The 27,892-nt window shown below is 44.3% G+C and overlaps 1 protein-coding gene and 1 long non-coding RNA gene across 4 annotated transcripts in view; both read right to left on the reverse strand.

The window, feature by feature from the left end:
- RTN4 (reticulon 4) overlaps positions 1 to 5,074 on the reverse strand; it is a 40,488-nt gene extending 35,414 nt beyond the window's left edge. Inside the window, exon 1 of one of the 2 annotated variants that reach the window (XM_063152738.1) lies at positions 4,543 to 5,074. In XM_063152738.1, coding sequence (XP_063008808.1) covers positions 4,543 to 4,993 — 451 coding nt within the window. In that variant the 5' untranslated portion in view covers positions 4,994 to 5,074. The remainder of the gene's footprint in view (positions 1 to 4,542) is intronic. The other variant, XM_063152739.1, reaches the window with a different exon arrangement.
- An 87-nt stretch (positions 5,075 to 5,161) lies between these two features.
- LOC134416822 (uncharacterized) lies at positions 5,162 to 27,892 on the reverse strand. 2 transcript variants are annotated; one of them, XR_010027413.1, is made up of 6 exons: positions 27,733 to 27,892; positions 25,493 to 25,628; positions 24,446 to 24,634; positions 11,963 to 12,122; positions 9,285 to 9,344; positions 5,162 to 5,755 (listed from the first exon to the last, which is right to left on the reverse strand). It is a non-coding gene; the product is annotated as an uncharacterized LOC134416822 (long non-coding RNA). The 2 variants fall into 2 exon arrangements; XR_010027412.1 differs by lacking the exon at positions 27,733 to 27,892 and having other exon boundaries at positions 25,493 to 25,688.

Consider the following 27,892-nt stretch of genomic DNA (forward strand, 5'->3'; position numbering starts at 1 on the left):
CTGAGTGCTTTCCAAAATTCTGGGCACTGGAGGAAGCAAAATGAACACATCTACTTTCCCAGCAACTTTGAGAAAACCTCTTACTGGGAATCCTGAACACTCCTCTCAGCTTCCACAAGGGCTGCTGTTCGTGGTTATCTGTGAGATAAGAACGAGGTTCTGTGGCCACCAGTGGTGATGCAACAAGGCAGTGGCCACTCCATAGCCATGCTGGAAACTTCCCTAAGTATAGGCTGGGAGGAGGGGAAGGAGGGCAAACAAACAGCAGCTCTTCACTGCCTCCTAAACTGTGGTTTGGAGGATTTCATCTCCAAGGGGAAAACTCCCAGTGCAATCCAAAACTTCCCTGAGGGCTGCATCATTACAGGGTAGGTGGAAGCTGTGTGGTTTTATCCTGGAAAGTGAGTCCAGGGACACACACACAAAGCAAACACACCAAACTGGGCAGGACTGTCCTTGCACACACTCCTGCTTACAGAAGTCAGGGCTGCTTGGCTTCTGAAACTCTTGCACCAGCTCAGTTACAGGTCCCAGTGCTAGACACTGCACATGACAATGAATAAAACTGAATAAATAAAATGATCCTTTGTTGAACTCACCAAGATGGGAACATGAAATATGAAAATGAAGGTTTACTACAGCAGTCAAATTGCTGATTTTTTTTAATCACATTCTAAGTTTGATAACCCAGGTTATGAACACCTCCCTTAGAGCTTTGCTGACTATACCTGGGAAGAGAAAATGTCTTGCACCTCAGAGAAACACTGAAGATCAGTGGGTATATATTTTAATAAAAGAAGGGTGCAAATGAAAGTCAGCAGTGACAGCATCCAAGGACAGCTCTGTTTTTTCCAAGTCATGCTGCATCCTGTGCTTAAAATGCACACAACTCCTCTGAAGGAGTCCATGCAGACACAGCAGCACAACAGAAAGAAATCTGAGGAGCAGGTATGCTGCTTTAGAATTTGGATCAAATGCAAATGCAGGATGAGCAGCGTAAAAGGTTCTCACTGGGCTGAGCAGAGCAAGTATAGATCTGCATTTATTCAGCACCTCCTGCGGCTGAGCTCAGCCTGGCCAGGGACAGCTCCAGGCAGCTCTGCTGACCTCTGCATGACACTGGCTGCCAAACCTTCCTGACACCTCTCCTCAGCATGGATGAATTAAAGGAAAAATCCTACATAATCACATGGAAAGGCAAGACTAATTAATAAACTGGCCCTCCACAACGTTTGCATATGTATTTAACCCAGGTCAGCTGAAGGCAGCAGACAAACGAGGAAACATCTTTATTCTCTCTGCATGCTGGCCTAGGGCCAGTCTGGTGGATTTCATGTTCAACCTTCTGGTAAGTGCAGCTTAACTCCAAACACACCAGTCTCTTCCAGAGAAGTGATCTATGAGCCTCCTTTTGCTGCAGAATCTGGGGCTTGAAGAGGCAAAGTGGTACCTATCATCATAGTACATGGTTATTCTTACTGTGGGCAGACAGCCAAAAAAAGGGGTATTACTTTGACCATGTATAACTACCTCTGACTTTTTTTTAGTTTTTTTTGTACCCTATGTAAATTCAGGTAATCAGAAGATTTAAGCAGTAATCTTGCCAGAACTGTAGTTTCTGTTACTCACAAAACAGCAAGTACAAAACCCCAGAAATCATTCAGGAGAACTCAAGTTTGACTGCAGAGCTCCTGCTTGTTTTCTCCTCCTGCAAATATTTACATTAGCTCTTCAGAGGGTAGGCTGCTCTTACCCTGTCAGAGACTTGCATTATATATAATTATGTCACAATGATACTGAATACTCTTAAGTGTGTAACTAAAAGCAATTACAAAGGTTTTCTTTTGAAAAAACACCTCCATATATATATAAAATCCATTTCAATGGGCCATCAAGCAGGCAATACATTTTTGCTATTGTTCCACTGCCAAAAGGCAGCACCATGGCCAATTGTTGCAGATAAAAGAAACCCTACTATTCTCTGCTACAGGCCAGACTCTCCTCCTCCTGGAAACAGAATTTCAAAGTTATTTGCCTCAAATCCTCATAAATGAAAGCATTCGATTTCAAATATGAAGAGTTTTTTTTTTTTCAGAATTTCTAGACTGTGAATTGCAATTCTTCAGTTAGACCTAAAATTCAAACAGCAGAGCTCAAAGTAAGTGAAACAACAACTCTGCAGAGAGCAAACCACAGGGCCACGTGGCTGTCCCTGCCACGGCCACCCCGCCACCAGTTGCAGGCAGCAAATTCATTTTGCAAGTCTCCAGCATGACTGAGAGAGAACTCATTTGAAACCAAGCCAAAAATCTTGACCCAGACGGATTTAACACCCACTGCTAAATGCAAAACTAACAAATATTTGATGTTTAAATGGATATTTAACATGATGGAACTAAGTGCTCCTGCATCTGAGAAGGCCAAAGCACTCATGAGATAACCTGGCAATGCTTTTATCAACATCATTTGCTCTCATCCAGGAGTTTCAAGTACAGAGCTTCTAATATTTCAACTCATCATTAGATGAGCATTGTATTACAACACCTTGTCTTTGGAAACCAGGCCTCCCCCAGATGCCAGTCCTTACTTCAGAGCCCTAAATTAATCATCACTGACAAATTAAAATAACTCCTTGATGCCACTTCTCAGCTGTACTACGCAATTCTCACAGTTAGGTCTCTAACACAGAACTATTTCAGGAATTACTGTGCTCTTTTTGCCTTATCCTTCAGGGGTCAAAGAGGGAAAAAAAAAAAAAACAAATCACTTCCAGAAAACATGCTTTCATCCCTCCTTTTTAAAGCAACATGAATTGGTAGATCCTATTTCTTCAATTCAGTTCTGTTTAAACCACCCAGAGCTCCACTCAGAGAACACGCCTAGGAAAAATTCTGTTCATCCATCATATAGAATCCCTCCTCTCCAGTCTGTTGCAAGCTTTTGTCATCATCTGTCCTCCAAATGGTGGAAACAAAAAAAAATTCATCTCCTTGGCATATTGCTACATAGAGAGCTCCCAGAAGAACAAAACAAAGTAGGCTTCATGAAAGACAACAGCACAAGTAACCATAAAGTCCCATCACACATGCAAATAAAATGCATTGTGAAACTTCCCCTGAAAAAAACTAAATTCGTGTTTTAACAGGCCTTTTGAAAAATTATTGTTCCAAATGCTCCTTTTTAATTAGATCTTGAGTATCATGGCTCCTGATACTGTGGTGTTTAGTTATCATTGAAATCTTGCATCTTTACAGCATACCAATACCACAACAGCAATGAAGATAAGCGCACACCATGACGCTCTCAAGGCGCTTGAATTCGTCCCTTTTCACTGTTCTAGCGGCCTCAAGTCAGCTCTTTTACTTTGAATTAAGGGGAAGTGGAGCCAAAGCACACTCGCAATCCGCATGCAAGGCATTAGTCATGCGGGTCAGCTCCCGGATTAGACCTGAGAAGGGCTCTGGCAATCGGGCAGCACCAGCAATTGTTGGGGTGACACGCCCTGCGCTCCACAGCCCCGTGCTCCGCCGAACCCCCACATTACGGGGCGACGCCTCGGAGCAGCCCCAGCTGACAGCCGTGGCTAAGCCGCGGCCATCCAGGACGCGAGGCTGACATTCCTCTCCAGGACTGCCACACCTAGAGCAGCGAGCAGCCCGGTCTCCCTTTGTGCTACCGCACATTCCTCCTCGGGTCACCGGCTCCCTCTCGGGGCTCAGCCCCGCAGTCCGCGGCCGGGGCGCGGCGTCCCCACGCAGACTGCGGCCGCAGGGCCGTGCCGGCCAGGTGGAGGGGCCGGCGGCTCCGCAGTCCCTCGCCTCGCCCCTCCCTCCAGGCGCTGTGTTAAACATGAGTAAGATTACAAGTATCTAATGTTTCCCTCCTCCCCCGCTCTCCCACGCCCAAACCCGCAGTGCCGGGCCGCCCGGGGGGGAACCGTGCCTGGGACAATGCGGCGAGGGGCGGAGAGCTCTGCGCCGGGAGAGAAGCTGCCGGAGCCGCGAGGACGCCGCGGCCGCTCCCTCGGGACTCGGCCGGTACCGCGGGCAGGGCCGTCCCCGCGGGGCTCGGCCGGTTTGCCGGACACGGCCGCTGTCTCTGGCCTCGGCCGGTAGCCCGGGCTCGCCCCCCGCTCCCGCCGCGACGCGGCCGTTGCCAGGCGGCGGCGGCGGCCTCGCCCCCGGGCGGCCCATGTGCGAGGCGGCGGCCGGGGCGGCGCTTCCCCCTCCCGCCATTAGCATAACACAGAGGGGAGGAGGAGGGAAAGAGAAGAAATTATAATTGAAAAAAAAAAAAAAAGAAAAAAAGAAAGAAAGGGGAGGGGGAGCCCTTTCTCCAACACGAGCTGCGGCGGGGCCGCGGAGAGCGGGGCCGCGCCCGAGCGCGGCTGAGGGGAGGGAGCGATGCCGCAGGAGGCGGCCGAGGGCCGGCAGACAAAGGGAACCTCCCGGCTGGGCAGCGGGGCTCGAGGACCAGAGCGGCTCGGTGGAGGCTCTCTCGGCCGGCCGCCGCCCTCCCCGGGCCCGGGGCGGGAGCACTCACCAGCTGAGCCGGAGGAGGACCCTCTGCTCCGGGGGACAACAGCAGGCTCGGGCTTGGGCGGCAGGGGCTGCGCGGGCCGGGCGGGGGCCGGGACCTGCTCCTGCGCGGGGGACGGCGTCGTGGCAGAGGAGGAGGAAGAGGACACAGCTCCCCGGGGGCTCCAGTCGGGCTGCGGCGGCTCCGGAGCGGCGGGGCGGGGCGGCTCGGCGGGTTCGCCGAGGTCCAGCAGCTGTGGCGGCCGCTCCTGCGGGGCTGCGGCGGGAGCCGCGGCAGGCTTCCTCTCCATCACCTCCAGCTTCTCGTCGAAGTCTTCGTCCTCGTCTTCCTCTTCCTCCTCTTCTTCCTCCTCCTTCTCGTCGTCGAGCACGAACTGGTAGTTAAACTGTGGCTGCTGCGGCCGGGCTGGCCCGGAGGAGGAGGAGACCAGGGGCGACTGGTCCAGCTCGTCCATGGTGCCTGGAGCGGGCGGAACAATGAGTAGTGCGGGAGCGGGGGGAGGCGCGGGCTGCGCTGCCGCCGCCGCTGCGGGACCCGCACTCCACGCCCTGTGAGTCACCGCCCGGGAGGCGCGGGCGCGCCCGCCCCGCCCAGCGCCCGGAGCGGCGGCGGCCCCAGCCAATGGGAGCGGGATATCGCTAGGAGCAGCCAATGAAGGGCAGGCTCGGGCGTGGCCCCTCATGAATATGCATCAGATGGGCGGGCCCGAGGGCTGGCGGAGAGGGGCTGAGAAGTCGGGTAAAGTTCAGCGCGGAGAACGCGGGTGGGGCGGCAAAGGGGACGGGGCACGGCCCGAGGCCCCTCCATCCCCCCGTGACAGACAGCCTGGGGGCGCACGGCGTGATTCACCGCTCTCCTCTGCAGGAGTAGTGTCATTCTCTCTTTTTTTGTTATTTTAAACAGCGGCCAGAAACCCTCAGCGATTTCCAGAAAAAGCAGGGGATGGCTGCGCTCCCGGATGGCGCAGGGCACCGATCCGCCCCAGCCCGGCCTCTCTCACCCTGGATGTGACCGAAGGATCCCGGGCCATCCCGGGTGCCGCCGCACTGCGGGCCGGGAACAGTGAGGCGCCGTCCCGGTCCCGATCCTATTCCCTGGGCACCGCGCCGATCACCGCAGGCACATCCCCCTGGGGCGGGAAGCGGAGCCAGCCAGCGCCTTCCTCCGATGGGAATGGAAGTTTTAACCAAAACATGATGCAAAAACCTTCCCGTGTCTGAAAAAAAACAGAGAGGAGACATTGTCAGAAGAGATAAACCTGTTTAACCACCCGTGCTAGTGTAAGGCAGCCCCATGAACAGATCTCATCATCTCTTTAGAGTATGAATGTAAATTGTACAACTTCTGCGGGAAAGAATGGAAAGGAAAAGAAAAATGAAAGGAGAAAGGGAAAGGAAGAGGAAAAGAGGGAAAAGGAAGGGAAGGGAAGGGGAAAAGGGAAAAAAGGGAGGAAAGGGGAAAAGGAAAAAGGAAACAGGGAAAAAGGAAGGAAATAGGAAAAAATAAAGGAAAAGGGAAGGCAAGAGGAAAAAATGAAAGGAAAAAGGAATAAGAGGAAGGAAAGAGGAAAAAGAAAAGAGGGAAGGAAAAAGGAAGAAGAAATTTAAGGAAAGAGGAAAGGGGGGAAAAAGGAATGGAAAGAGGAGAGGGAGAGCAGAAGAAAACTTGGCACCTGCCTCGTGTTATACTCTGGTGTGGTCTCCAGCTTTCTGCTCAGAGATGGAACATGGGCCAAAGCCCTTAGGGCAACACTTAATTTAACTAAAATAGCTTCTATTTGGATGCAATTTCCACCCACACAGCTGCCTCAATAAGACCAAAAGGCTTTATAATTCTATATTTAACACCACTCCAACATTATGATGGGTTTTTAACCCACAGATGATTTATCCTCCTGTATAAAAGATTAGTTCATGGAAACAGAGCAAGCAGCTGCCAGTTCAGTGAGACAGGAGGAGTCAAGGAAAAGAAGCAGCTCACATGGCACAAGGGAAATGCCAGGAAAAGTGCAGTGGATCAGGGATGGAGGTTCCCTGAACTGTCCCATCCAGCAGTGCCTGCCAGCCAGAGCTGGGATCAGTTCAGAGCACTGAGCACACTGAGGGACTGAGGGGCAGCTGCAGAGGGAAGAGATTTTTGTTACTGCTATTAGTATTGGGAAGGCCATCCTAAGATACCCCCTTTTCTAAATAACAAGAGACCTTCCAGCTTCCAGTCCTAATTCCTAATTTTCTCAAGGCCAAGGTACATCCTCTTACCACTTTTCCCTTTAAGTTATTTTGTCTGAATTTTAATTCCTAAGAATACATTTTGCCCAGCCCTTGTTTTCCAAAGCTAACACTGGAGAAGCTGTGCTGTCACCCTTCCCCCTGCTCCTCCAAGCAGCCTTTTCCTGCACCCAATCCAGTCCCAGATCAGGCACAGGAAATTCCAGAAGAGATTTTTCTTTTTTCAGGAATGTCCCTAACACTACCAGAAATTACCAAAACAAATGTGCAAAGTATTTTTATAAATACAGTGAGGGCAACATTGTAATTCTGATTGAGAGTAATGTGAATAAGCCCTTGACAAACTGTGAGATCTTTAAATGCCATTCTTTGCCCCTAAGATTTTGGGTGTTTATGGGCAAATTATCCATTTATGGACAAATTATCCATTTATCTTTTCAAGTCAGCCCCTTTTACAGTGATATAAGGGATGCTACAGCAGCAGCAGAATGGAGGCATAGCAAATAAAATACTTTGATTGAATAAGGTCTTTATAATTTCACCAGCAAATCTATGGTTTGCATCTCTTGGTTAAACAAGAAAATGGATTTTTAAAATCCCATTATAATATAACCTAAGGCAAAAAGGTACCTTTAAAAATTTGTCAAATTCTGAGTACAGATAGACACGGTGCTGACATATTTAACTAGGGGGATTTTTGGTCATCTACAAGAAGGAAAAAATCTATATATAATTTGGCTGATTTTATAAGAATACTTGGAAGAGTATCTATCATCAATTAAGAACAAATGAAAGGAGTTTTTATTTAGAGACAGGAAGTGACTAAAGGTCTTGGGGGGAAACAGGAAGGGAGTTCCATTTTCCCTGAGCAAGTCAAATTAACAAGCAAGGGGAAAACAGAGCTCTGTAGTACTGAAACTATTGCAAAACACGCCAGGTTTTAGGTCTTTAGAAAAGTATTTTACAATTCTGCTAGGAAGATTGACAACAAGTAGGAGTATTTTGCAGATATTCAGCAATTTATTTTACTTAAAACTTGGTTTTCATGAGCTGTTTTCTTATAGCAGAGCTAGGAAGGAAAGCATTCCATGAGAGAAACCCCAGTGGGGATGTTCTGAATTTCCACAGCAGGGCTGCCAGTGGTTATGTCCTGGTGGGATTTTGTCAGTCCACTCTGACCTGCTTTATCTCCCACAGAAGTAATATGATATCACAGCAGATCATGGACTAAGATAACAATGGTGATAGCACAAATGCAGTACTGTCACTTCACAGCAGGATCCAACAGGAATAACCCCACATTTGGTCTCAGAGAGAGATTTTAAAGGATGGATTTAAAATTGTCAGGGTGGCCAGATTTCTGTCCCTCCCTTAAAGCTTTAAGGACAATCTCCCAGGTTTCAGACATAATGTCTTTATCTCTGAAGGATAAAACTCTGCAATTCTTTGTTTTCAGATTATGCCAGTGCTGAATCAAGCAGATTTGCCTCACAGGTTTGTCTTCACTTGAACACCTGCTGTACTTCTTTTCAAGATCAGCAGTGACACATTGTGACAAAATCACTGCTTAGTTTATTAATACAAATGCAGCATATGGAGGGGGGAAAGTGTGAAAACAATAGAACAAAGGGATTTCCATCTCTTGATGGTAACTGAGCCAGGCTGGGCTTTATCAGAATCTTCTATGGGGCCTTCCTTGTCCTCTGCTATAAATAACATTTTCTTGGTGATAACTTCTCTAACCTGTTATATTCCTTAGTGTTCCAGGCACTCCTTATTCTGGAATTGTTTGATTGGAATCAAACCCATCCATTTCTACAGTAAATGTCCCACTACCCATATCAATATACTCTGATTCAGCCCTGCCACACCACACCCTGCAGAACTCCCTTCAGCCAGCCAGGTGCTGAGCCCATCCACCTGCATCAACAAAGCAGTTCCAGGACAGCTCCAAAAGACACCAAGTGCCACCAGTGAAAAGCTGCCATTAACTGTAGATTTAAATTCCTACTTCCAGGTAATTTCTTTTTGGTCTCTGTAAGCTGTCATTCAGAGGGACCAAAGGTGATGAGTGCCATTAAAATGATGTTACAACAGTGAACAAGAACACATTTGTTCATCAATAAAATACATAACATTTGAAGGGAACCAAAACAGTGACAGTGCTCTCCAGCAAATGAGACTCATGAAAAACTCACCTCACTAAAGCTGCACAAGGATCCACTGCTAATGGGAATTTGGTCTGAAAACAACGACAATGCTCTCCAGCAAATGAAACTATGACATGAAAAACTCATCTCACTAAGCTGCACAGGGATGCACTGGTAATGGGAATTTGGTCTGATTACTCTTTTTCTTGGAAAGAACCACTTAGGTCTTACAGTTAATTTTCTGTCTTACTAACACCCCCAGAATGTTCTAATTTTCAGAATACATGTAATTCCCCTCATTAAGTTTAATGTTACTACTTGTCAGCCCCTAACACTTTTAAGAAATACAATTAAGTTATTCACTTACCAGTTTGACCATAATACTTCTCACTCTCAAGGAACATAAGGAGCATCGGTTCCATTGGATCTAGACAAAAAAATTCCATTCTCTATTAACAAAGAGTTCCAGATAGTATCAACTACTTTTTCTAATTCATATTCCCCCCTTATAATTTGTATTTTAAATCTTCTCCACATTCTGGCTCCAGGTACTGAGCTAGTGATGCCACTCACTCAGTGACTGGAACTTACAACAGCAAGAACGAGCACTCTGAAATCATGGCATTTTATGTACAATATTTTAAGGCTTTTTTAAAATTTAGGGATTTATTATAGTTATAATAAATTGAAATTTAAGCTGGTGTGCTTTGCAAAGGGAAAAGTGTATATACTTTATATTAGAGATCAATTTTTGCTCTTTCTCAGAATTGATATCCACCCACTTAGGAAAGAAACAGCCTGGTAACCAAAATTCAGGGTTACTCCCTGGGCTGCCAAATGTGCCAAAGGAGAAAACAAACATTGATGGGGGCAACATTTTCACCATTACTGTACAAGGCTGATGGCATCACCATTGGAATTAAAAACTTAACTATACAGGCAAAGTGTGCAGAGGGAGCAGCACATTGATCTGAACTCACATTTGAAAGGAAGAGCTGCTATTTTCCAGAACTTAGCTCTCTTCTTAACAACCTGTCCCTTGCAAATGCCTTTAGCAGCTCCAGCAGCTGGAGTCTTCAGCTGGGCCATGGTGGTGCTTGGGGCCACAGAGCATTTCTGACCTCTGGGGATGGAATGTAGGGCAGCTTTGGAAAACACCACCAGGACTGAGGCTGCTTTCTTAGAGTATTTAGGGAGCTCTTCCTTTTATCTGGGTCAGACAAAGATAGGACAGCTAAGAAATGTCCAACATGACTTCCCTGCTTTCTCAGTATCACATCCAGCTGGTCATACACTGAAGCCCTTTACCTCCCTCACCTTTCCCCAGATAAAATATCCCAGCTTTTGAACACTTTGGGCAATTTCAGTTAACCATGGCAGTGGCAGAAGATTCAAGGATATTGAACTCCTGATAGTTTTGTAGAAACCAGGAGCTGGCTAAATTAGAGAGAGCTGATGAGCAGAGGGAGCAGGAGAAGCTGGTGGTTCCCCATTCCTCTGGTGTATACATAAGTAGTTTTTACAAGCCTGCCTGTCTGTCATTTACCCAGATGACAAAACCAAAAAGGAGGATGAGGGGTGTGAGAACGACTGAAGATATTCCAGGATAGAGATGCAAACAGTGTAAGACCTGGGGCTATAGGAAACTTGAATTTGCTTGTTTTACTGGTTTGGAACTAGGTTCTGACTGGTGTAGATAGGGAGGTATTGTAGGTGAGTCATGCCAGTGGTGAAGGACTACCTAAGTGCAACCACAGTGTTGGCAAGGGAATAAAAGGAATCCTGTAGGCTAAAGTGTTTCTGATATATCCTGTAAAAAGGAGCAGAAATTAAAGGAAAGGGTACTGAGAAAACAGCACATGGAAAAGAAGTGGCACAGGGCTACTTTAGTCCCTAAAGGAAACCAAAGTTTTTCAGATTTCTAGAGCATGATGTTTGGCAGGTATCCCTTACTCTAAACTATTTTCAATGATTTTTTTTTCAGTGCAAATATAGTTTTTACTCTTCTCATTGTGTCTTGTGAAAAACTAACATATTTCAGCAAAAACTAACTACTTGAATGACATGTAACATCTGCTCAAATGATTACTTCAGCACAGGCTGTTAGCTAAGATTTATTGGATTTATTCCATCAGGTAGGATCAGGTTGCTAAACAATGTAAGTTTTAACATATGAGCCTGGAAATAACTTGACCATATCCTGGGGAGAAAAGCCTGGGTAAATTGAGAAAAAACCCAATCAGTTTGACTTTAAAGGCAGCTTATGTTATTTGTTTCTCATTCCATTTTAATCACTTGAAGTTTTTGAAAATAAAATCAGAATTTTGAATAGCACTCTTTCTTTAAGACTTGTGCAACTAAATTTATTCAACACAATTCTTATAAATGACAGTTGCTTAAAAGAATAATAATAATCATCATAAAATGCTTTGGGCTGGAAGGGACATTCAAGACCATTTTGTTTCTCTCCCCTCACCCCCATATTCCATGGGCAGGGATACCTTCCACTAGAACAAGTTGTTTCAAGATCAACATTCACTTCCAGAGAAATGTAAATCATATAATCATATAATTCTTCAGCTCTGCAGTGGGCAGTAAAGCCAGTCTCCCTGAGCAGCTTTTGGACACTACACCAGCAGTAGTTTTTACCTAGACTGGAGGAGGAGTCATCTGGAGGGGGAACAAGGCACACAGATATGTGATCCCTCTGAGGCTGCCACTGAGTTCATGTCAATTTTATTTGTTCTTTCAGCACACTGTATTTCTTACAGTGTAGAGCTGTTTTGTAAAACAGTAAAAAAACAGAGACTCAAAACAAAGGCCTATTGATTGGCATTTCAAATACATTCCTTGCATGGTGAGAAGACAACCTCCTTTTAATTACATCTAAAAATTCCTCCATTTTGCTCAATAACTGGTGATCCCAGATTATATTTAGGCAGTTTCTTGATACTTTAGGGTGCTCATGTAGCTGATGTGATGGTCAAATGTGCCTCTGATCACTCCTGTGGTGCTTTGCAGTACCTATGGAAGTGTCCCACTTACCTTCTGCTCTTGTCTCCCAGAATCCTCACGTTCAGTCCACTTGCAGCCAATCATCACTTTCCTCCTGTTCTGCTCATCTGACCTGGTTTAGCCCTTCTTATAGCTTGGAAGTTCAATTGTTGCACTGAATTCTTCTTTGAAGCAAGGATCCTTTCTTTTTCTTCAAGAGTGTAAGAAAAAGAACAATGGTAAGGCACACAAAGGAGATGCTTTCTATATTAAGTAAGTGTAATATTCCATCCTGGCTTTGCCATGAGATGAGTGATAGTTACTACCTTGGGAGAATCAGCCTCTCTTCCCTCATCTGAGGAATTTTTCCCCCTTTAAAATTCACTTCTATGACTGCTCCAGAATGCTGAACTTGTAAAAGTAATTTATGTATCCCACCATGGGATAAGAGGGAAGGCAGCTGGGAGCAGACAAAAAGAGATTCCAAAATGGACCAGAGCTCCAGCTGCTGACCCACAGAACACAAAGATCAGCACTGGCACCATCACAAACCAGTAACTTCAGTTCCCCCAGACTAAAACAGCCCAGGGCTGGGTAATTCTTACTCCTCCATATAGCATCCATCTAAGTGCAACTAAATAAAGATAAACATATTATTCCTAAAAATAGCATGGGATGTCATCACTCATATTTTTCAGAAATAGCAAGAGCTATTTAAACTGCTTTGACAATGAAATCAGGTGCCACCATATAAATACACAGTATATGATACATTGGTTCAGTTTTAGATCATTTTATGGCAACTGGATGATATTTAAATTTTTATTGCATGCCTGCTAATATGTAAGTTTTAACACATTGTGTTAGGGAATTTTTTTTCCTTTCTCATTAGAAATTTTAGTTAAAATTATAGATATTCCTTCAGTCTTCTTGCATTTATAGTTGTGTGTGGTACAGATTGGATGGATGGATGGATGGATGGATGGATGGATGGATGGATGGATGGATGGATGGATGGATGGATGGATGGATATCCAAAATGTGAACCAAAAAAGCCAAATCTATCAGGCTGGCTGTTGGACACCAGTTAGGTTCAGTTTACCCTCTGGAGTGCTCAGGCTCCCCAGTCAAGCACCAAGGCTCAGTGTTACACAACATTGGCACATTATGAAGTCAATTCCTCCCACACACAGTTCACAGAGCTCAATACAACAGGTGGATGAAAGATGTGCTGTGTGGGGGTGTTTTGGAAAACTGAGGCAACAACAAACCAAAGGGGTCAGTGGAAAAAGAGCAGTCAGCTTTTCCACTTCCCATTCTTGGGTAGTTGTTTTCTCTTGAATGTTTGGGATTTGCTTGGATTTGCAAGGCAGGTCTAGAACAAGTAAGGAAAGATAGACATGCATTGAGAAAATCAAAGAACATCCCATAGTACTAGGTTGGCTCCATAGCAGGCACTCTGTGCTCTGGCACACACTCCTGTGAGCCCTCCTCAGCTGTAAGCTCCTAAGGCAAAGCCCCCATAATCTGTGATTTACCGAGTGCAGCACCACGAGCCCGCAGTGCCAAAGGCAGCCCCTGACGCTGTGCTGGGCTATAAATACCTCCTGCCACCAGGGGCTTTTTCAAATCGGCTCCAATCAGATTTCTCCCCACTGGGCAGCCAGGGCAGATACTCAGCCCAGAGCACTGCCCAACCTGGTCACCCACACTGGCAAACTTCAGAGGAGTCTGAAGGAGTTCTGCCCATGAAGTGAATGGCATGATACAAAGAGCAATTTCATTGTCATTTGCTCTGTGTCATGTCAGCACAGGACTGGTTTGGTGTAAAACCCTCTCTGAGCCTTGGCAGCACACAGATGTGTGAGATAGATGTGTTTGTAGCTGTGTCACCCGGGGCAACATCACATGGCTTTGGACAGGATAGACGGGTTTGGGGTTTGGCAATACCTGGATAAGGAGCCCACATGATTGCTGCGTGTATTTGTGTTCTCAGTGCTGCCACACAGAAACTCTGGCCCTGCCATGAGCTGTGTGCTGCTCTCCCAGAAATCCTGCCACTTAACAGAGCCAGCATGGAGAATGGCTGGCAGCTCCTGCCCTTGTGCCTGAATAAAGTCATTATCTCAGGCAGAGCAACCAGCACTGGAGCTGGGACTGTTGGGGCTCCCCAGCAATGGCTACGTGGGAGAGAGATTGAAATGGCCAAGGGGGAAGGTGGGAAGTTGTGGATGGAAGCTGTGGGTGGAAACTGTGGATGGAAGCTCTGGATGGAAGATGGGGATGGAAGCTCTGGATAGAAGTTCTGGATGGAAGCAGTGCATGGGAGCTGTGCATGGGAGCTGTGCATGGGAGCTGTGCTGGTTCTGAGCAAGCTTTGGGATGGGAGGACAAGCCAAGCAGAGCCAGCCAGCAGCAGGTGGAGAAAGAAGAAAGCAGAACAAAATGGAATCTGCATCCCTGGGGTTTTGGAAAAGTGGCCTGTGGCCAGACATGAGAGGGTTAGGAGAAAAGAGTGAAATGAATCATGAGCCTAATATATAGAAATTGTAACAGATGAAGACAAAAGGGAAAGGACAAGAAATCCCCTTTTCTAGCACAAAAATAGATGAGGCAAAGAAACAGTGAAAAGTGTAATTTCAGGTTACCTTGCTGTACTGAATGTATTAATAGTTTGATTCAGTTTTATTTGAAAAGAAGACAGAAGAAAGAAAAGGGCATAAAGCCCTCGCTCCAAGCAGAGAAACCGATGAGGCAGAAAACAAAAGAAAAAAGTTCTAATTTCAGGTTCCCTTGCTGCACTGAATGTATCTACAGTTTGAGTCAGTTCTGTTATTTTAGGTATACAATTAAGTCTATATTTTCTCTACTCACCTTTTAATTCAAAATTCATTTCTGAGGAATTTTTCTCTCAGGGATGTGTATTAAGTATTACTACAATAAAAAGGAGTTGCTTATGGGTATCTGAAGGCAAGAGAACTAAAATCTGGTGCAAAATAAATCAAGAGATAGTTGTTACACTGCTCTCTGTATGGCCAGCACTAACTTCATTGCCTGACCTTTCCTTCTGCTTGTTCCAGTTGTACAAAGATATCAAAATAGGAAGGTGCTACCCTGAGACAATACTCTGAAACAGCCACACTTTCATTTATTGAATAATAACAAATTTGAGTCTCTGCATTTATGAATATCACTCAGATTAAATTTCTTGTAGACTAAGAATGCAGCCCCAATCAACTATCAAGCAAAAAGCCCCACCCACAAATAAAAGCTGAAAAGACATTGGAATGTATAATAACAGTAATAAGCAAAACCATTACTATCATTAAACCTTTAATGTGATTAATGCTGTTTGGAAGGATTACACCTAAAACCTTGAAAGCACAATGGAACTGGGGAGAAAAAACAAAGTGTTCAGACCTGGAAATGCACAGTTGAAGAGATGCAGCTGCTCAGCTCAGCATTTCTACTTCTGAGCATGTACAGGAGTGACAGCTCAGCCACAAACCCGGGGACTGCTGGGACCGAGGGAGAAACACAAGTGAACCAAAATAACAAGAGTCTGGGAAAGCAGCACAAAGCCAGCTAGCAGGGGACAAAGGACACACAGCAAGTTGGTGTTATCCCAACACAGTCCCCAGTACTGACACAATCCCCAGTGCTCACAAGGGTTTGAAGTCCCATGAGGACTGATGGGAAGCTGCAGTGGCTGGAGCTGTGGATTAGGGACCACGCTCTGGGCATGAAGCAGGGCACAGAAATCACCTCCCTCCTACTTCTCCAGAGGGAGCTTTTCTGCACAGCTCTGCAGTGGAAGGAGAACAACCTCCTCCTAAGAATGCACAGCACAGCTTTACAGCTTAATGAGGTTTGATAAACATGTTCAAGATAACCCCACAAAGATAACTCCAGAAATGTGTGGAACCATGCAAAGGCGTATTTACTTCTGGGAAAAGGGAAGCAACCCTTAATCTTTACAGCCTGGCTAAAGATTAGCTCTAGAGAGTTCATATCATTTATATTGTCACTAAAATCAGATGCAGGCTGCTTCAGCAATGAGCATTTGCATGAGGCCCAGCTTGTTTGGGTCCAGGCTGCTGCAGTGGAGCCCCTCAGCCCTGGCTGGCTCAGGCTGGAGCTGTTTGAGGTGACCCAGAGAAATGTGGGCTCCATGGAGAGCACAGAACCAGCAGGTGAACAACACTCCAAGCTAAGTCTGATACAAACCCCTCTGTGTCCCAGACTCCCAAAGCCCACCTTCCACAAGTTTAGTGCAGAACCAAAAACCACCTCCTAGTGCCCTACTAAATCTTTCAGCCCACAGCAAAGACCAAAAGGGCAGAGATTTCTTCTTTTTTTTTAAAGGAATGAATGAATGTAGGTCTCTTGACAGATAAACTTTAGAAATACTCTACCTTCAAAATCAGTTACATTCTGTTTCTGGTGTTGTCTTTAATGGACCCAGCAATCTTTCTCTGTGTATGTGATAAAAGCAAAACCAAGCTGGGAATGCAGCTATTATTCCAACTTGAGCCCATATTCCCACTCCTTTCGTTTCTATTTGGGATGGTATGCAACACTGACACCAAAGAGATGGATTTAGGAGGACCATGCTGTGCTCTCAGGCTGACAAAGAAAGAAGCATAAAAAGGGCTTTGCAAAGTTAAAAAAAATTGAGAAAAGGTATTAAAGTAATTGTTTAAAAAACTGTTTTCTAGAACTGTAATACTAGGTTTTGTACAAGATGCATTTTTAATAATATCTGGCCACACTGCTAACTGTGTCTTTGAAAATAAGTGAATGTTGCCACCCCATGTATTTTTCAGAAATAAACGGAATGGAGTGTACTGACAAAATGATCTTTAACTGCAACCATTTTTTTGTATTTGCAGATTTGATCAAATCTTTGCACTTGATCCTAAGTGGAAAATTCTCCTGGATAAAGTCTACACATTTCTAAGAACAAGCAGTTCAGATATTTCTATTCTAGTTACCACCATACCACAAGAACTGAAATAGCATCAATTAAAATTGTCATTGACCTCTCACAGAGCACTGATATAAGGGCCATTCTCCCTGTGTCCCAGCTGCTTTTTATACAACAGGGTGTTTGATTTCCTCTGAACATTTGATAGAAAGATTAAACTGTCTAACGTTTCCAATTAAAAACAATCTGTGTTCTACAGTGGATTTAACTACTTCATTAAATCACTCATTATGAATCTCCTCACAGCCCCATTTTCAGCTCTTTCCTTCAGTCTGTAAATTTTTCACTTATGGATCTAATAAAACCATCAGGAAGCCTAAATTTCATTCATATGCCAAGTATCACAGAGATGTAATTAAAAATCATTACCAGGATTCCATCTGCCACTTCTGTGCACTGTCAGTGCACCTGAGTCCTCTGTAAGCAGAGTGTTAAGAAGTCTGCAAATTATTGCAGTATGAGCAGAGAAAACGCCTGTGTTCTCTAGATATCCTTAAACTGTTTCTTTTACAACATTTCAGTGCTGCTTCTCAGCCCCAGGGAGCAGCACACAGCCAGAGCCTTCCTGGGAGCGCAATGCTGCTCCTTCTTCTTGGGAACATTGCCAATCCACTTCCCTGCCACTTTGGGATGTGCCTGCCCTTCCCCATGTCTGTGTTTTGTCCATTGAGGCCAGTGTGATGTCAGCCCCTCTGCTGCTGTGTATGCATGCAGAATTAATAGACTTCTGCTGCCACAAAAAGATGTTGGCAGGAGTTTTGTTGGCAGCAGGCAGAGTAAGCACATAACTCCCTCAGAGCCTTGGTTACCCTGGTTGCCAGGCACATTCAATATTGGCCCCAAGGTGCTTCCTCTTGACCCTTGGAGCCTGTGCAGTCACCACTGAGCGCTCTCCCTGCAGCAGAGACTCCCTCACCCTCCAAGTGCCAAACTTGGGCTGGCTGAGGCCTCCCTGGGCACCAGCAGGTCCCAGGAGTGCCAGGCAATGGGCACTCAGCAGCACTGGCTGCCTTTCCCTGCAGACATGCCCAACCTGCTGTGATCACCAGCTGTGTAAGAGTTTTTACCCTTTTTCCCCCAAAATGCAGGCTTGGTGCCCAAAGCTATGTGGAAGTCCTTTATTTCTAAGTAAATGTTGAATCTTGTTGCTGTAAATTAAAATACAAATTGCAGCTGTCACTCTCAGTCACTCCTCCCTCACCAAAACAATACTGAGCTTTAAGAAACAGGTGACAATCAGACACTAACCCTGATGGCAGTTCCTATCACCGTGAAAATATTAAAAGTAGTGACTTCTCTTTGGAGATTTTCAGCACCAAACTAAAGGATATGTTTAAAGATAAAGCAGTAAGTATGTTCATTTAAAAAATAACTTTTTAAAATTTATTTTGCAGAGGACGTGCACCTCAACTCTCCCACAGAAATGGTCTTCAGAGATAAGAATTCTAAGGGTTTTTGTTTTTTGGAGAGAGACATGTGGTTGTGTTTGAATAGAAGGCATAGCTTGTGTTTCCAAAAGTCCAGTTATATTTAACAAAGCACTGCCACAGGCCTGCAATGCAGAGGGCTTGTTTCTGAGCGATAAAAACCAGCAGCAAAGGGGAAAGCTGATCCTGGCTTCTTTTTTCTAGAAAGCTTGGCTCAACTCCAACCTTCCCTCGGTTTAGAGAGTAGTTAAACTACTTGTCAGCCTAAGAAAACAAAACGAAGCCACTTCACTTTTCTGGGATCATTTTCCTTGGGAACTGTTCCCAATCCTTTTCCATGTGCCTGAATTTCTGTGCCAGTCACAGGTTAACAGGAAGAGAGTGACAAACCCTGCATGCTGCAGGTACCCTGGAATGGCTACAAATGAACCTTTTATCATAGTAAAAGGAGGTGTGGCTTGGTTTGCGCCTGTCAGAGGGGCTGGGGGAGTTTCACAACACAGAATCAACACTGCTTTTATTTTAGCAACAAGAGCTGTTCAAGTGATGGTATTTAAGGAATGAGGTCACATATTCAAGCTGTTTAGATACAACAGTGTTTGTAGATGTCAGTCAGGCTCCAAAGTAGATAAAAAAAGTGCATCAGCTTATCAGCCACGCATTTCTAGTGCTGGGCACGCAAAGTGAGCTCCAGCCTGGCACACAGAGATGCTGCTGAAGCCCCTGATGTTATACAGAAATTAGAAAATAGAAATTACAAGACCTGGGGCACATCTCTGAATGGCTACACTTCCATGGTTCAAGGGAAAAAATGAGTGTTCTTACCTGAGTCAGTAGATTTGCTCTGGTGGGAAAGGTTTCAGTAAGAGAAGTGTTGCAGCAGGAAATCTTTCACAATCTAACACATTTCCATACTAAATTGGTGAAACTTACTCAGCAGTGTAAAGTACTAACCTGAGTTTATAACTTCATCCAAATATAATTATTTAACATGGAAAACTCTGCTCAAAATTTTGGGCAAATGACAGAATATATTTGAGTGTTCCCAGGTACCCAAAGACCAAAATCTATGCTAGTATCCCATTATGTAAAAACCAGGCTGGTCGGTGACATGGTCTGAAATTAGTTGGAATGACTGGAACCTCAGTAGAAATGTGCTTGATCCCAGCAAGACTTTAATTTGGTTGATAGTCAAGCCCAAACCTGATTTACCATAAGCACTTCAACTGAAATCACAGGAGTGTAAGCACCGAGACCAGATTTTATTTGGCCCACCACATTGACACTGAGTTTCTTTTCAAATGTAGTTGGTTTAAAAATTAATCTCCATTTTCCTAAACACCTGTAGCTTGCCAAGTCAAATGCAGGGACACAGACAAAGCTGACAAGTTTAGATTTTGTCCCTCAGCCTACATAAATCCAATGCTTTTTCACTCCTGTAAATTTCTTCTCAATGGCTAGCAAGTGATATGTCCTTTCTCAAAGCACATTTTAGAAAGTGTATTTGCTGCTTCAGTTATTCCAAATATTTCCTGATATGTGTTTAAATTATAATTCCTGTTACAACAGAGCCAAAACTTAGGCATAATAATTGCTTCTCTGAAGAATTTACACCGCCCAAGGCTCCACATTGAAAATATTTCCATGCAGAGTTCAATAAAAGTATTCACAAAAATAAAATAATTAATGTGTATAAAAGTTGCAGACTCCAGCCAAAAATATGATGGCACTCAGTACAACCCCCCTGCAATTGTCTTTAACAGGTGCAGGGCAAACCAGGCTGTCAGGCTGGGATCTGTATTCAATTGTTATGAAACATTAATGGCAAATATCCATCCTCTGACTTTAAAAATGCAGAAATGTTCATAGGCCTCATACATCAGCAGATGCTTACATTAGGCTGCAGTAATTTATATCATCACAAAGATAGCAAGTTTGATATCAAAGATATCATATTTACCTTTTCACTGGTGAATATTCCAATAACCCTTAAGTTTCTATCTTGCCCTAAATTCTATTTTACTGTTTGTGTATTCAAACATCAATATCACAACAGCAATAAAAATATATCCAGCACATTTTGATTTACATTGTTTCGTGTTTACACTGGAGCCAAAAATACTCAACAAACCTCACCTGCCCATGTGAATTTTGCCCAAGGAAATAAGGCTGTGTTGCCTAACAGCAATATGAGGTGCATAAAGAATTAGCCCCAAAGAGAGGACCTGAATTTCAGGAGCTATCCCTGAGAACTTGCCTGAGTCCCTGCTCCCATTATTTCTGTGCAGCCCCAAGGCACTGCAGAATTAGCCCTGTTTGATCCCGGGAATCCAGGAGTACTCCAGTATAACTGAAAGATATCCCAACCTCAGCCTTTGCCAAATGGGATCTTCCAGCAAATTCATGATGGTAAAGAGGAACAGCAGATGGATGTGTAAAACCTTTGGTAGAGACTTAATTCACAGCAGTCATGCAAAAGCATGAGATAATCCTGCTCAAGCATAACAGAAAATCACACAGCAAGTTAAGCAGAGAATTATTTCACTGCATTCTGACCAGAAAAATTCATCACTAAGTGTCCCTTTCCCCTTATAGTCCCGACAGCAACCACCTGGGCTGTAAGATATTCAGAATTTATCTCCAGGGAGAAGGCAGAAATGTGGAATGTCCAGCTGCAGAAATGATCAGTGGAAGTTCTGCCATGGAAAGTGAAAGTACTGAAGGGAGCAGCCAGTGGGAAAACTGAGACAGCTGAAACTGAGTTCCTGTTTGAAAAAAATACTTTCACTGACAGGTCTACAATTATTCTTCTTTCATTTCCATGCTCTATTGATCATTCTTTTCTTTCTCTCCATACACCAACAGCAGACAGATAATTTTTGTCCTTTTCTTGTTCCAAAATGTAATTAAAGCCTGTCTGAAACAGACTGCTTTTTTTTCTAGAACTTTCATCTTGCTGTTTAGACTTAGGCTAAAAACTTTTGACCAAAACTCTGTTATCTGTACAGTACAATAAACACCTAAACAAGCTCTCAGACAAAGGAAACATATCTCAAGTTGCCCATGAAGCAATTTTCAACCAAGGCCATTTACTTCCACTGTAACCAATTAGTAGAGTACTAAGAGCATTTTATCACTTCATTATTTATGTTATCAAAGTGTGGGTGATCTATCACATCCGACTGTCTCATGGCTGAAAAACAAGCCTTCATTTTACATATCTGAGTCAGAAAATCTGCTCTTGCTTCTTCCAGGTGGAGTTCAAACAGGCATGAATGACTGAGCCTGGTTATTTACAGGATGTACCAGCAATTACAAGTGTTTCAAATTTTTGTGAGTTGAAGGTACATTACACTTGTGCTACACACTGCACTTATTTTGGCCAGATCCTCAGCTACCATAAACAAGGAGATGGTAATTATGCTAATTACCCTGTGTCATTGAGGCCAGCTGAGCCTAAGTGCCTCCTGGAGGTGTCTGTGGTTTTTAGGCTTGCCCTTGTTTCTTGTGCAGGAGCAGAACCTCTGACTGTAAATGCCAGCAGAGCAAAGGCCTCTGCAGTGAGCCTGGAGTAGCCTCTTCTCAAATCATACATCCTGTCAGACACACCTCACCTCAACACTGCCTTCATTCCCTTCCTCTTTTTGAGAAATATAGTTATTTCCATCTTTCTAGGCTTGTTTCCTTCAAACACCCCCTAATCTTTAATGGTTTTTAAACCATTTTGTTTTGAGGAAACAGTGATAAAATTCACTGGTAACTAGTAAAGATATCTATTAAAGGAGACACAGACCTGTGAGGTGCCAGCAAACCTTGACCCTCAGCCTTAGTCTCCAGATTATCCCAACTCCTTAGGGAATCACCCCTGAATTCCACAGACATGAAATCTTCATGGCTTGACTTCCTCATCTTGCAGACACATAAAAGACACTCCTCTAAACTGTGACAGGCTTTACTGTTCTTTCTGGCTTACTCTCAGAGTAGTAAACAGCAGAATTCCTCTTGTATCTGCCACTCAGCTTCCTTTGTAACCTTTATTGCCATGTGTTACCTGGTTAAACCAAGTCAATTCATTGTTTTCAGGCTCTTGCTCAGTGCCAAGTGAGATGATATGAAATGTCCTAGAGACACGGGGATATCACTCAGCTCTAAGGAACATGCTGTGTAAAGTTCTCTCAAACGTTTCAGGTGTCCTAAGCCAAAATCTGTAGCCTAATTTATCTGTACATTTCCCCATCTGTGAGAGGTTTCTCTTTTCCAGCCCTGTTGTGCTTCACACATTTTCACCTGCCAAGACCCAGCACTAGGTCATTCTTCCCACAAACCCCAAGTGGGAATCCCCACTAAATGTGCTCTGCAATCTCAGCACAGTGCAGTGGCATAACCATATTGGGCTTTTGGGAAAGCTGATGGCTGCATTTGTCTGGGGACTCCCTGTACTTTGAAAAAAAGCCCAAATATTTTCAGATTATTCAGTTTTGAAAATAGCTTGCCTGAATTAAAGTTTTTCCTTTCCCTGCCTCACAGCCTCACCTAAGACATACCAGTACAGACAGCACTTTTTTCTGTTGGATTATAGATGGATTACAAAGGTTTGGGTTTTCCCTATACAGTGTTATTCTCAGTTCATTAATCTTTTTTCAAGACTGCACCAGTGAAATACTGATCCAAACACTTCCTACAAACACTGTGACATGGCACATGCCAAGCTCTCTGCCAGCAGAGCACAAACATGGAGTATCATGGAATTTACTCCACTGAGTTTTCCTGCAAGCTGGAATTGCATGCTAAACTTGAAGGATAAACATTTACATTTCTTAACCTTATCACCAAAATCTGTCTGTTGAACATACGCAGAATTATCTGGAAATCTGAAGCCTTCTAAAAGGCAGGAGAGTGGGCTGAGGGATGGAGACAATGGAGTCTTTTCTCTCCCCATGGTGCTGACACCCGTTCAGTGGCACAGCTCCTAAAGAGGAGCCAGGTGGTCACATGCTGGCCCAGAGCCTGCTTCAGTCACAAGCCATGAAGTCAGACAGGTCTTGTTACTGCCGTGGGCATGAACAGAATTTAGGCAATGTTTTTCCCCATCAACATCCCAGTAGGAATTCCCACTTGGAAACTTAAAGGCCTCCTTGGTCTCACAGGGATGCAGTGCAAGGGCTGAGCACAAACCCTCCAGATAATGAGTAATCATCTAAAAACACACCCTGCTCATTTCCCCAGTGAAATGCAGCAGCTACACAAAATCCATTTACAGCCTGTCAAAGATGGGTGAAAGAAGGAAAGGAAAATCACAAAGGAGCCAATTCTTCATCTTTTCCCCTTTTTAGTCATTAATCAGAGCCCATTAAGCCCAGCTCTGACTCCCCTATTAAGGAGAGAAGCCCCGTGCAGATTCAATGGGGAACTGGAATGTGAGGAGACCCCTGGGCCAGGCTGTGCACTGCCATCTGCTGCCACCAGCCTCCTGGTGACAAACTTCATTACCAGCAGTGTCCTCCTGTAGGGACCTTGAATGCAGCCAGGCCTCTGCTCTCAGGCTGTCTGGCTGAGCAGCTTTTGCCTGAGAAAATGTTCATTGTTTCACCACTGGGAATACATTTTATTTTATTTTTATTTTATTTCTTTCAGCATTTCCTAGTCAGAGCTACGCTTCTAAATATCCAAGGACAGGTTTGGCCCTCAGTGGGTAAATTATGGGGAGCAGCTCAGGAAGGAATTCAGAGAGAATTCACAAAGCAAAAATGAGAACTTAGTCTCTTTACTTCATCCTGAGATAAAGGGATGGCAGGACACACAAAAATGCCCAGAGACCAAACGATTAAAGATACTACAGGATCAAATTCTATCATCAAAATAGGAACAAGAGATACTCTGCAAGAATTTACCAAATCTACTACTAAAGCTACCAGTGTTTTCAAGGGTATGGAGAAGTAGCCACAAGCCCAGAGATGGGTGTTCTGGTGAAAATTACATGCTATAATTCCACATGCTGTCATTTCAATACAACATTGACCAATGCTTTGGATCATAATGCATAACTTCATACCAGCTCTGTATTTACTGCTTAAGAATATGTGAGTCAAACCTTGAGAAAAACTTCCTGACATGAAATACCTTCAGTGCAGCCAGGTTGCCTGTCAGGGTGGTGAGCCTGGTACCAAAAGTCAGGAACTTTTTGTGTGCATGGCAGCAACGTGGCAATCTTCTGTAGGCTGCCTACAGACACCTCCCTCTTTACATTCTGCACACACTCCATCCTGCAGGAGCTGTCTTTGTTTGCAGATGACAGGGTTTCTCAGCAACCTAAGAATGTGAAGCAGAAACAGCATGTGCCAATAAGAACAATGCAGAAAGTCAGTCTTGGTCCCCTTTCACAATCTGGTAGTTTTCCTTTCATGCCTTTCCCTGCTATGCTCTTTGCCTACAGATTACACAACAATTTTCAGAGCCCATCTCAGGTGTGCTCCTGCTGTGTACATGAAAATGCCCCAAAGGAAGAGAGGAAATAAAGGGCATAAATGTAAGTACAGAAATGAAATGGCTCTGTTTCACATGCAACTCCACAATACAGTTAAATATTCAAGGTCCTGGCTCCATTATTGGGAAAAAACCCAGAGCTGCTGCACTTTTAGGTCTGTTGATAAGCAGGATTGCTGCTCTTTAGCTCAGTACTCACCATCCCACCTGGATATGATGAGTGCTTCTGAATGATCACACTGGTTTGACCTGATCCATGAGTGCACAGGTTAAAAAGGGCTCTATGATCAGTTTAACACTCAGGAAACAAGCACACTAGAAAGCCATTTAAAGCTTCTTTTTTCTTAATGGTTTGTCTTAGAGTAGAACCATTGATCTCTTTGGCACTTTTGACCACAAATAACATTGCTCAGTACTGATGTCACCACATGAATCAGATTTTAAATGAAGCCCCCTAACTACCACTGAGAGCTGTGTCTTCACTGTGCCCAAACTCATTATATTTGCATCAAGCCTCAAACTGATAGGTGATGGGGTGACCTACAGCAATAAAACAGCCCCATGTAGCCAACACCAAAGTTCCCTGCCATTCACACAGCCCCTCTTCAGCTGAGCAGGAGCAAGAACAGCCCTGACACTCAGCACTTCTGGGCTCAGCACCCAGGCTAAGCAATATTCACTTACCTGCTCTAGCTTTGTGTGCAGAACTTGAAACCAAGTGGAAAACAACACCACCAACTCCTCACTGCTGAGCTCCACTTGTCCTCTAACAGCTTATTCTGGGGAAGGAAAGAAACTTGTTGCTGGACACCCTTCATGCCTTCACAAAGGAACACAGAAGAAGGAAAGAAGTCAAGTCTCAGTTTCACTGTTCCCAGCAGGCTCATGTCCTGCACACTGTCAATCCAGCCCTGAGTATTTATATCACTGCCAGTCACCAGCCTGTTCTCTCCCAGAGTGGCAGCCAAAGTGATTGCTCAGAGCCAAGCTGCTGCTGTTCCTCCCTGTCCTTTCCAAGGGCTCAATTTCCCATCATCACACGGAGAGAGATGAGCCTGAACAAGGGGGAAATTCACACATTCTGAAATCCCAAAACAAGAAAGCAGATCCATGCACTGTCCCAAGAAGCAAGGACAGAAGGAGAGCAATCGATTTGTTTGATCCAAGATCTTTTAGAAGAGGTATTTCATCAGGAGACTCTATCAGATTAATATGAATATTTTGGTATCTGAGTGTGTGAGGAGGGTGATTGGAGCATAACAGCAGAGGTGACATTTAGCTGGCCATGTGCCTGCCAGCTTGGAGAGATCAATCACTGCCTGATAGGAGAGGTGATGGATTTTAGCACAGAACAGGAACTGGAACTCAGCACTCCCAACATGCTGGATGTGATCCTGACTGCTCATCCAGCATGTCCAGCACATGACCAAAGGAACTGGGATAGAAATTCTTTCTGTCAGTGTCATTCCTCTCTTTTGTCCTCCCTTAGATCACCATCTGACCAGATGGGACAAGTGTCAAAGTGAAAGCTGCAGCATCTGTCCCACTCATTCTTGGCAGGATGTGGGGAACACATTATTTTACCAGTGGTGCTTGGAGAATTGATCCTCTGAAGAGTCACAGACCTACTCTGTGACTTATTAACACACAAGGGCTTATCTAGCCTGCTTGCAAGACAGAGAGAGAATCAGCTTCTCAGAATGTTGGCTTGTTTCCTAAACTCTCCTCTAATTAAGATATTTTAGTTATCCAGGACAATTAAATTTTATTGTAATAAACTGCCTTTTGAAACTGTTATGGAATTCACTCATGCTCTGCTCTCCTCACTGATACCACTGAGATGCTGGGCTCTCCTCACTGATACCAAACAATTTTTGGGATGTCAGCTTTTATTTCCCTCCCAGGCTGCCCACAGTTTTTGGCAGAGTCAACAACACAATCACTCAAAGAAAATACATTTTCAGCTAAGCACATTTATCTCCCTATTTGTTAGCATGGTTCACAGCCTCCTGGCAGGGGCGTTTTCACAGGAATGTGGCTCCATGGTGAAGACAGGACCATTGAAATGTGATCTTCAAGGCAATAGAGATCATTATATGCACTCTTCATTGTTCCCCAGATATTAAAAACACTTTGTTTGCTAAACTGAATTACTGACATGAAGACTCTGAAATGCTTGTGCCATGTAGCTCAGAGGAGGCTTCCTGAGATCCACTACAACTAAAAAAGGATGAATAATATGACTTCCAGTATTTCTGTCTCTGTTTAACTCTTTGGCTGTCTTCTGATATGAGGCCCAGTATTTGCTAAATTTCATCTCCAATCCATGATGGACTACTTTGGCAGCACCTGTATGTGAACCACAGCACTCTGCTATCTCAGCTCTCTACCTGCCTAGAGCAATAAACAGAAAAAAGTGTTGAAGAAAATACAAAAGTATTTTCTCTTTTCTTTTTCAAAAAAGCCAGTAGTAAATTACATGTGTTAGAACAGGCCTGAGAACCAAGTTTAGATCAAACAGTTATAATAAAAATTAGGATAAAGTAATAGCTACTAAGCATAATTCAAATTGTGACCTGTGTTTAAAAGTGGCAAAAATAAAAGTCTAGAATATAAGCCTTTATTTCTTCCTGTTTCTGAAGCAAAAGACAGAATGGGAATGAGTTCAACCTACTCCAGTTACTGCTAGATGATGGATGACTTCATTCATTCAACTTGCAGCATCCCCTGAGCTTGCCAAGATTCACAGAAGACAAAAACTCCTCCAAATTCCAGCACAGGTCTGCAGCCTTTGCACCTCCAGCACAAGCTGCAGGCTTGGTGTCCCTTTGGGAAGCACTCTGGAGGGTGGGACACTCTGAAATGCCCATGTGGGCCTTACCACTATTGAAAAATGTCCATTCAAAAAAGGATTGAAGCTTTACCAAATCTGGCCTCTGAACTTCAGACTTGGTGGTTAAAGCCCCAAGCAAACAACAATATTCCAACAATATTGTTTTTCCAGTGCCTGGAAGGCATTTTTAGGCTTCTGGTTCTGGCAAGGGGAACTTCCTCTGTTCTTCTGGTGCTCCTGAAATGGAGAGT

This window comes from Melospiza melodia, chromosome 3, assembly GCF_035770615.1.
Source record: "Melospiza melodia melodia isolate bMelMel2 chromosome 3, bMelMel2.pri, whole genome shotgun sequence".
Lineage (NCBI taxonomy): Eukaryota > Metazoa > Chordata > Aves > Passeriformes > Passerellidae > Melospiza > Melospiza melodia.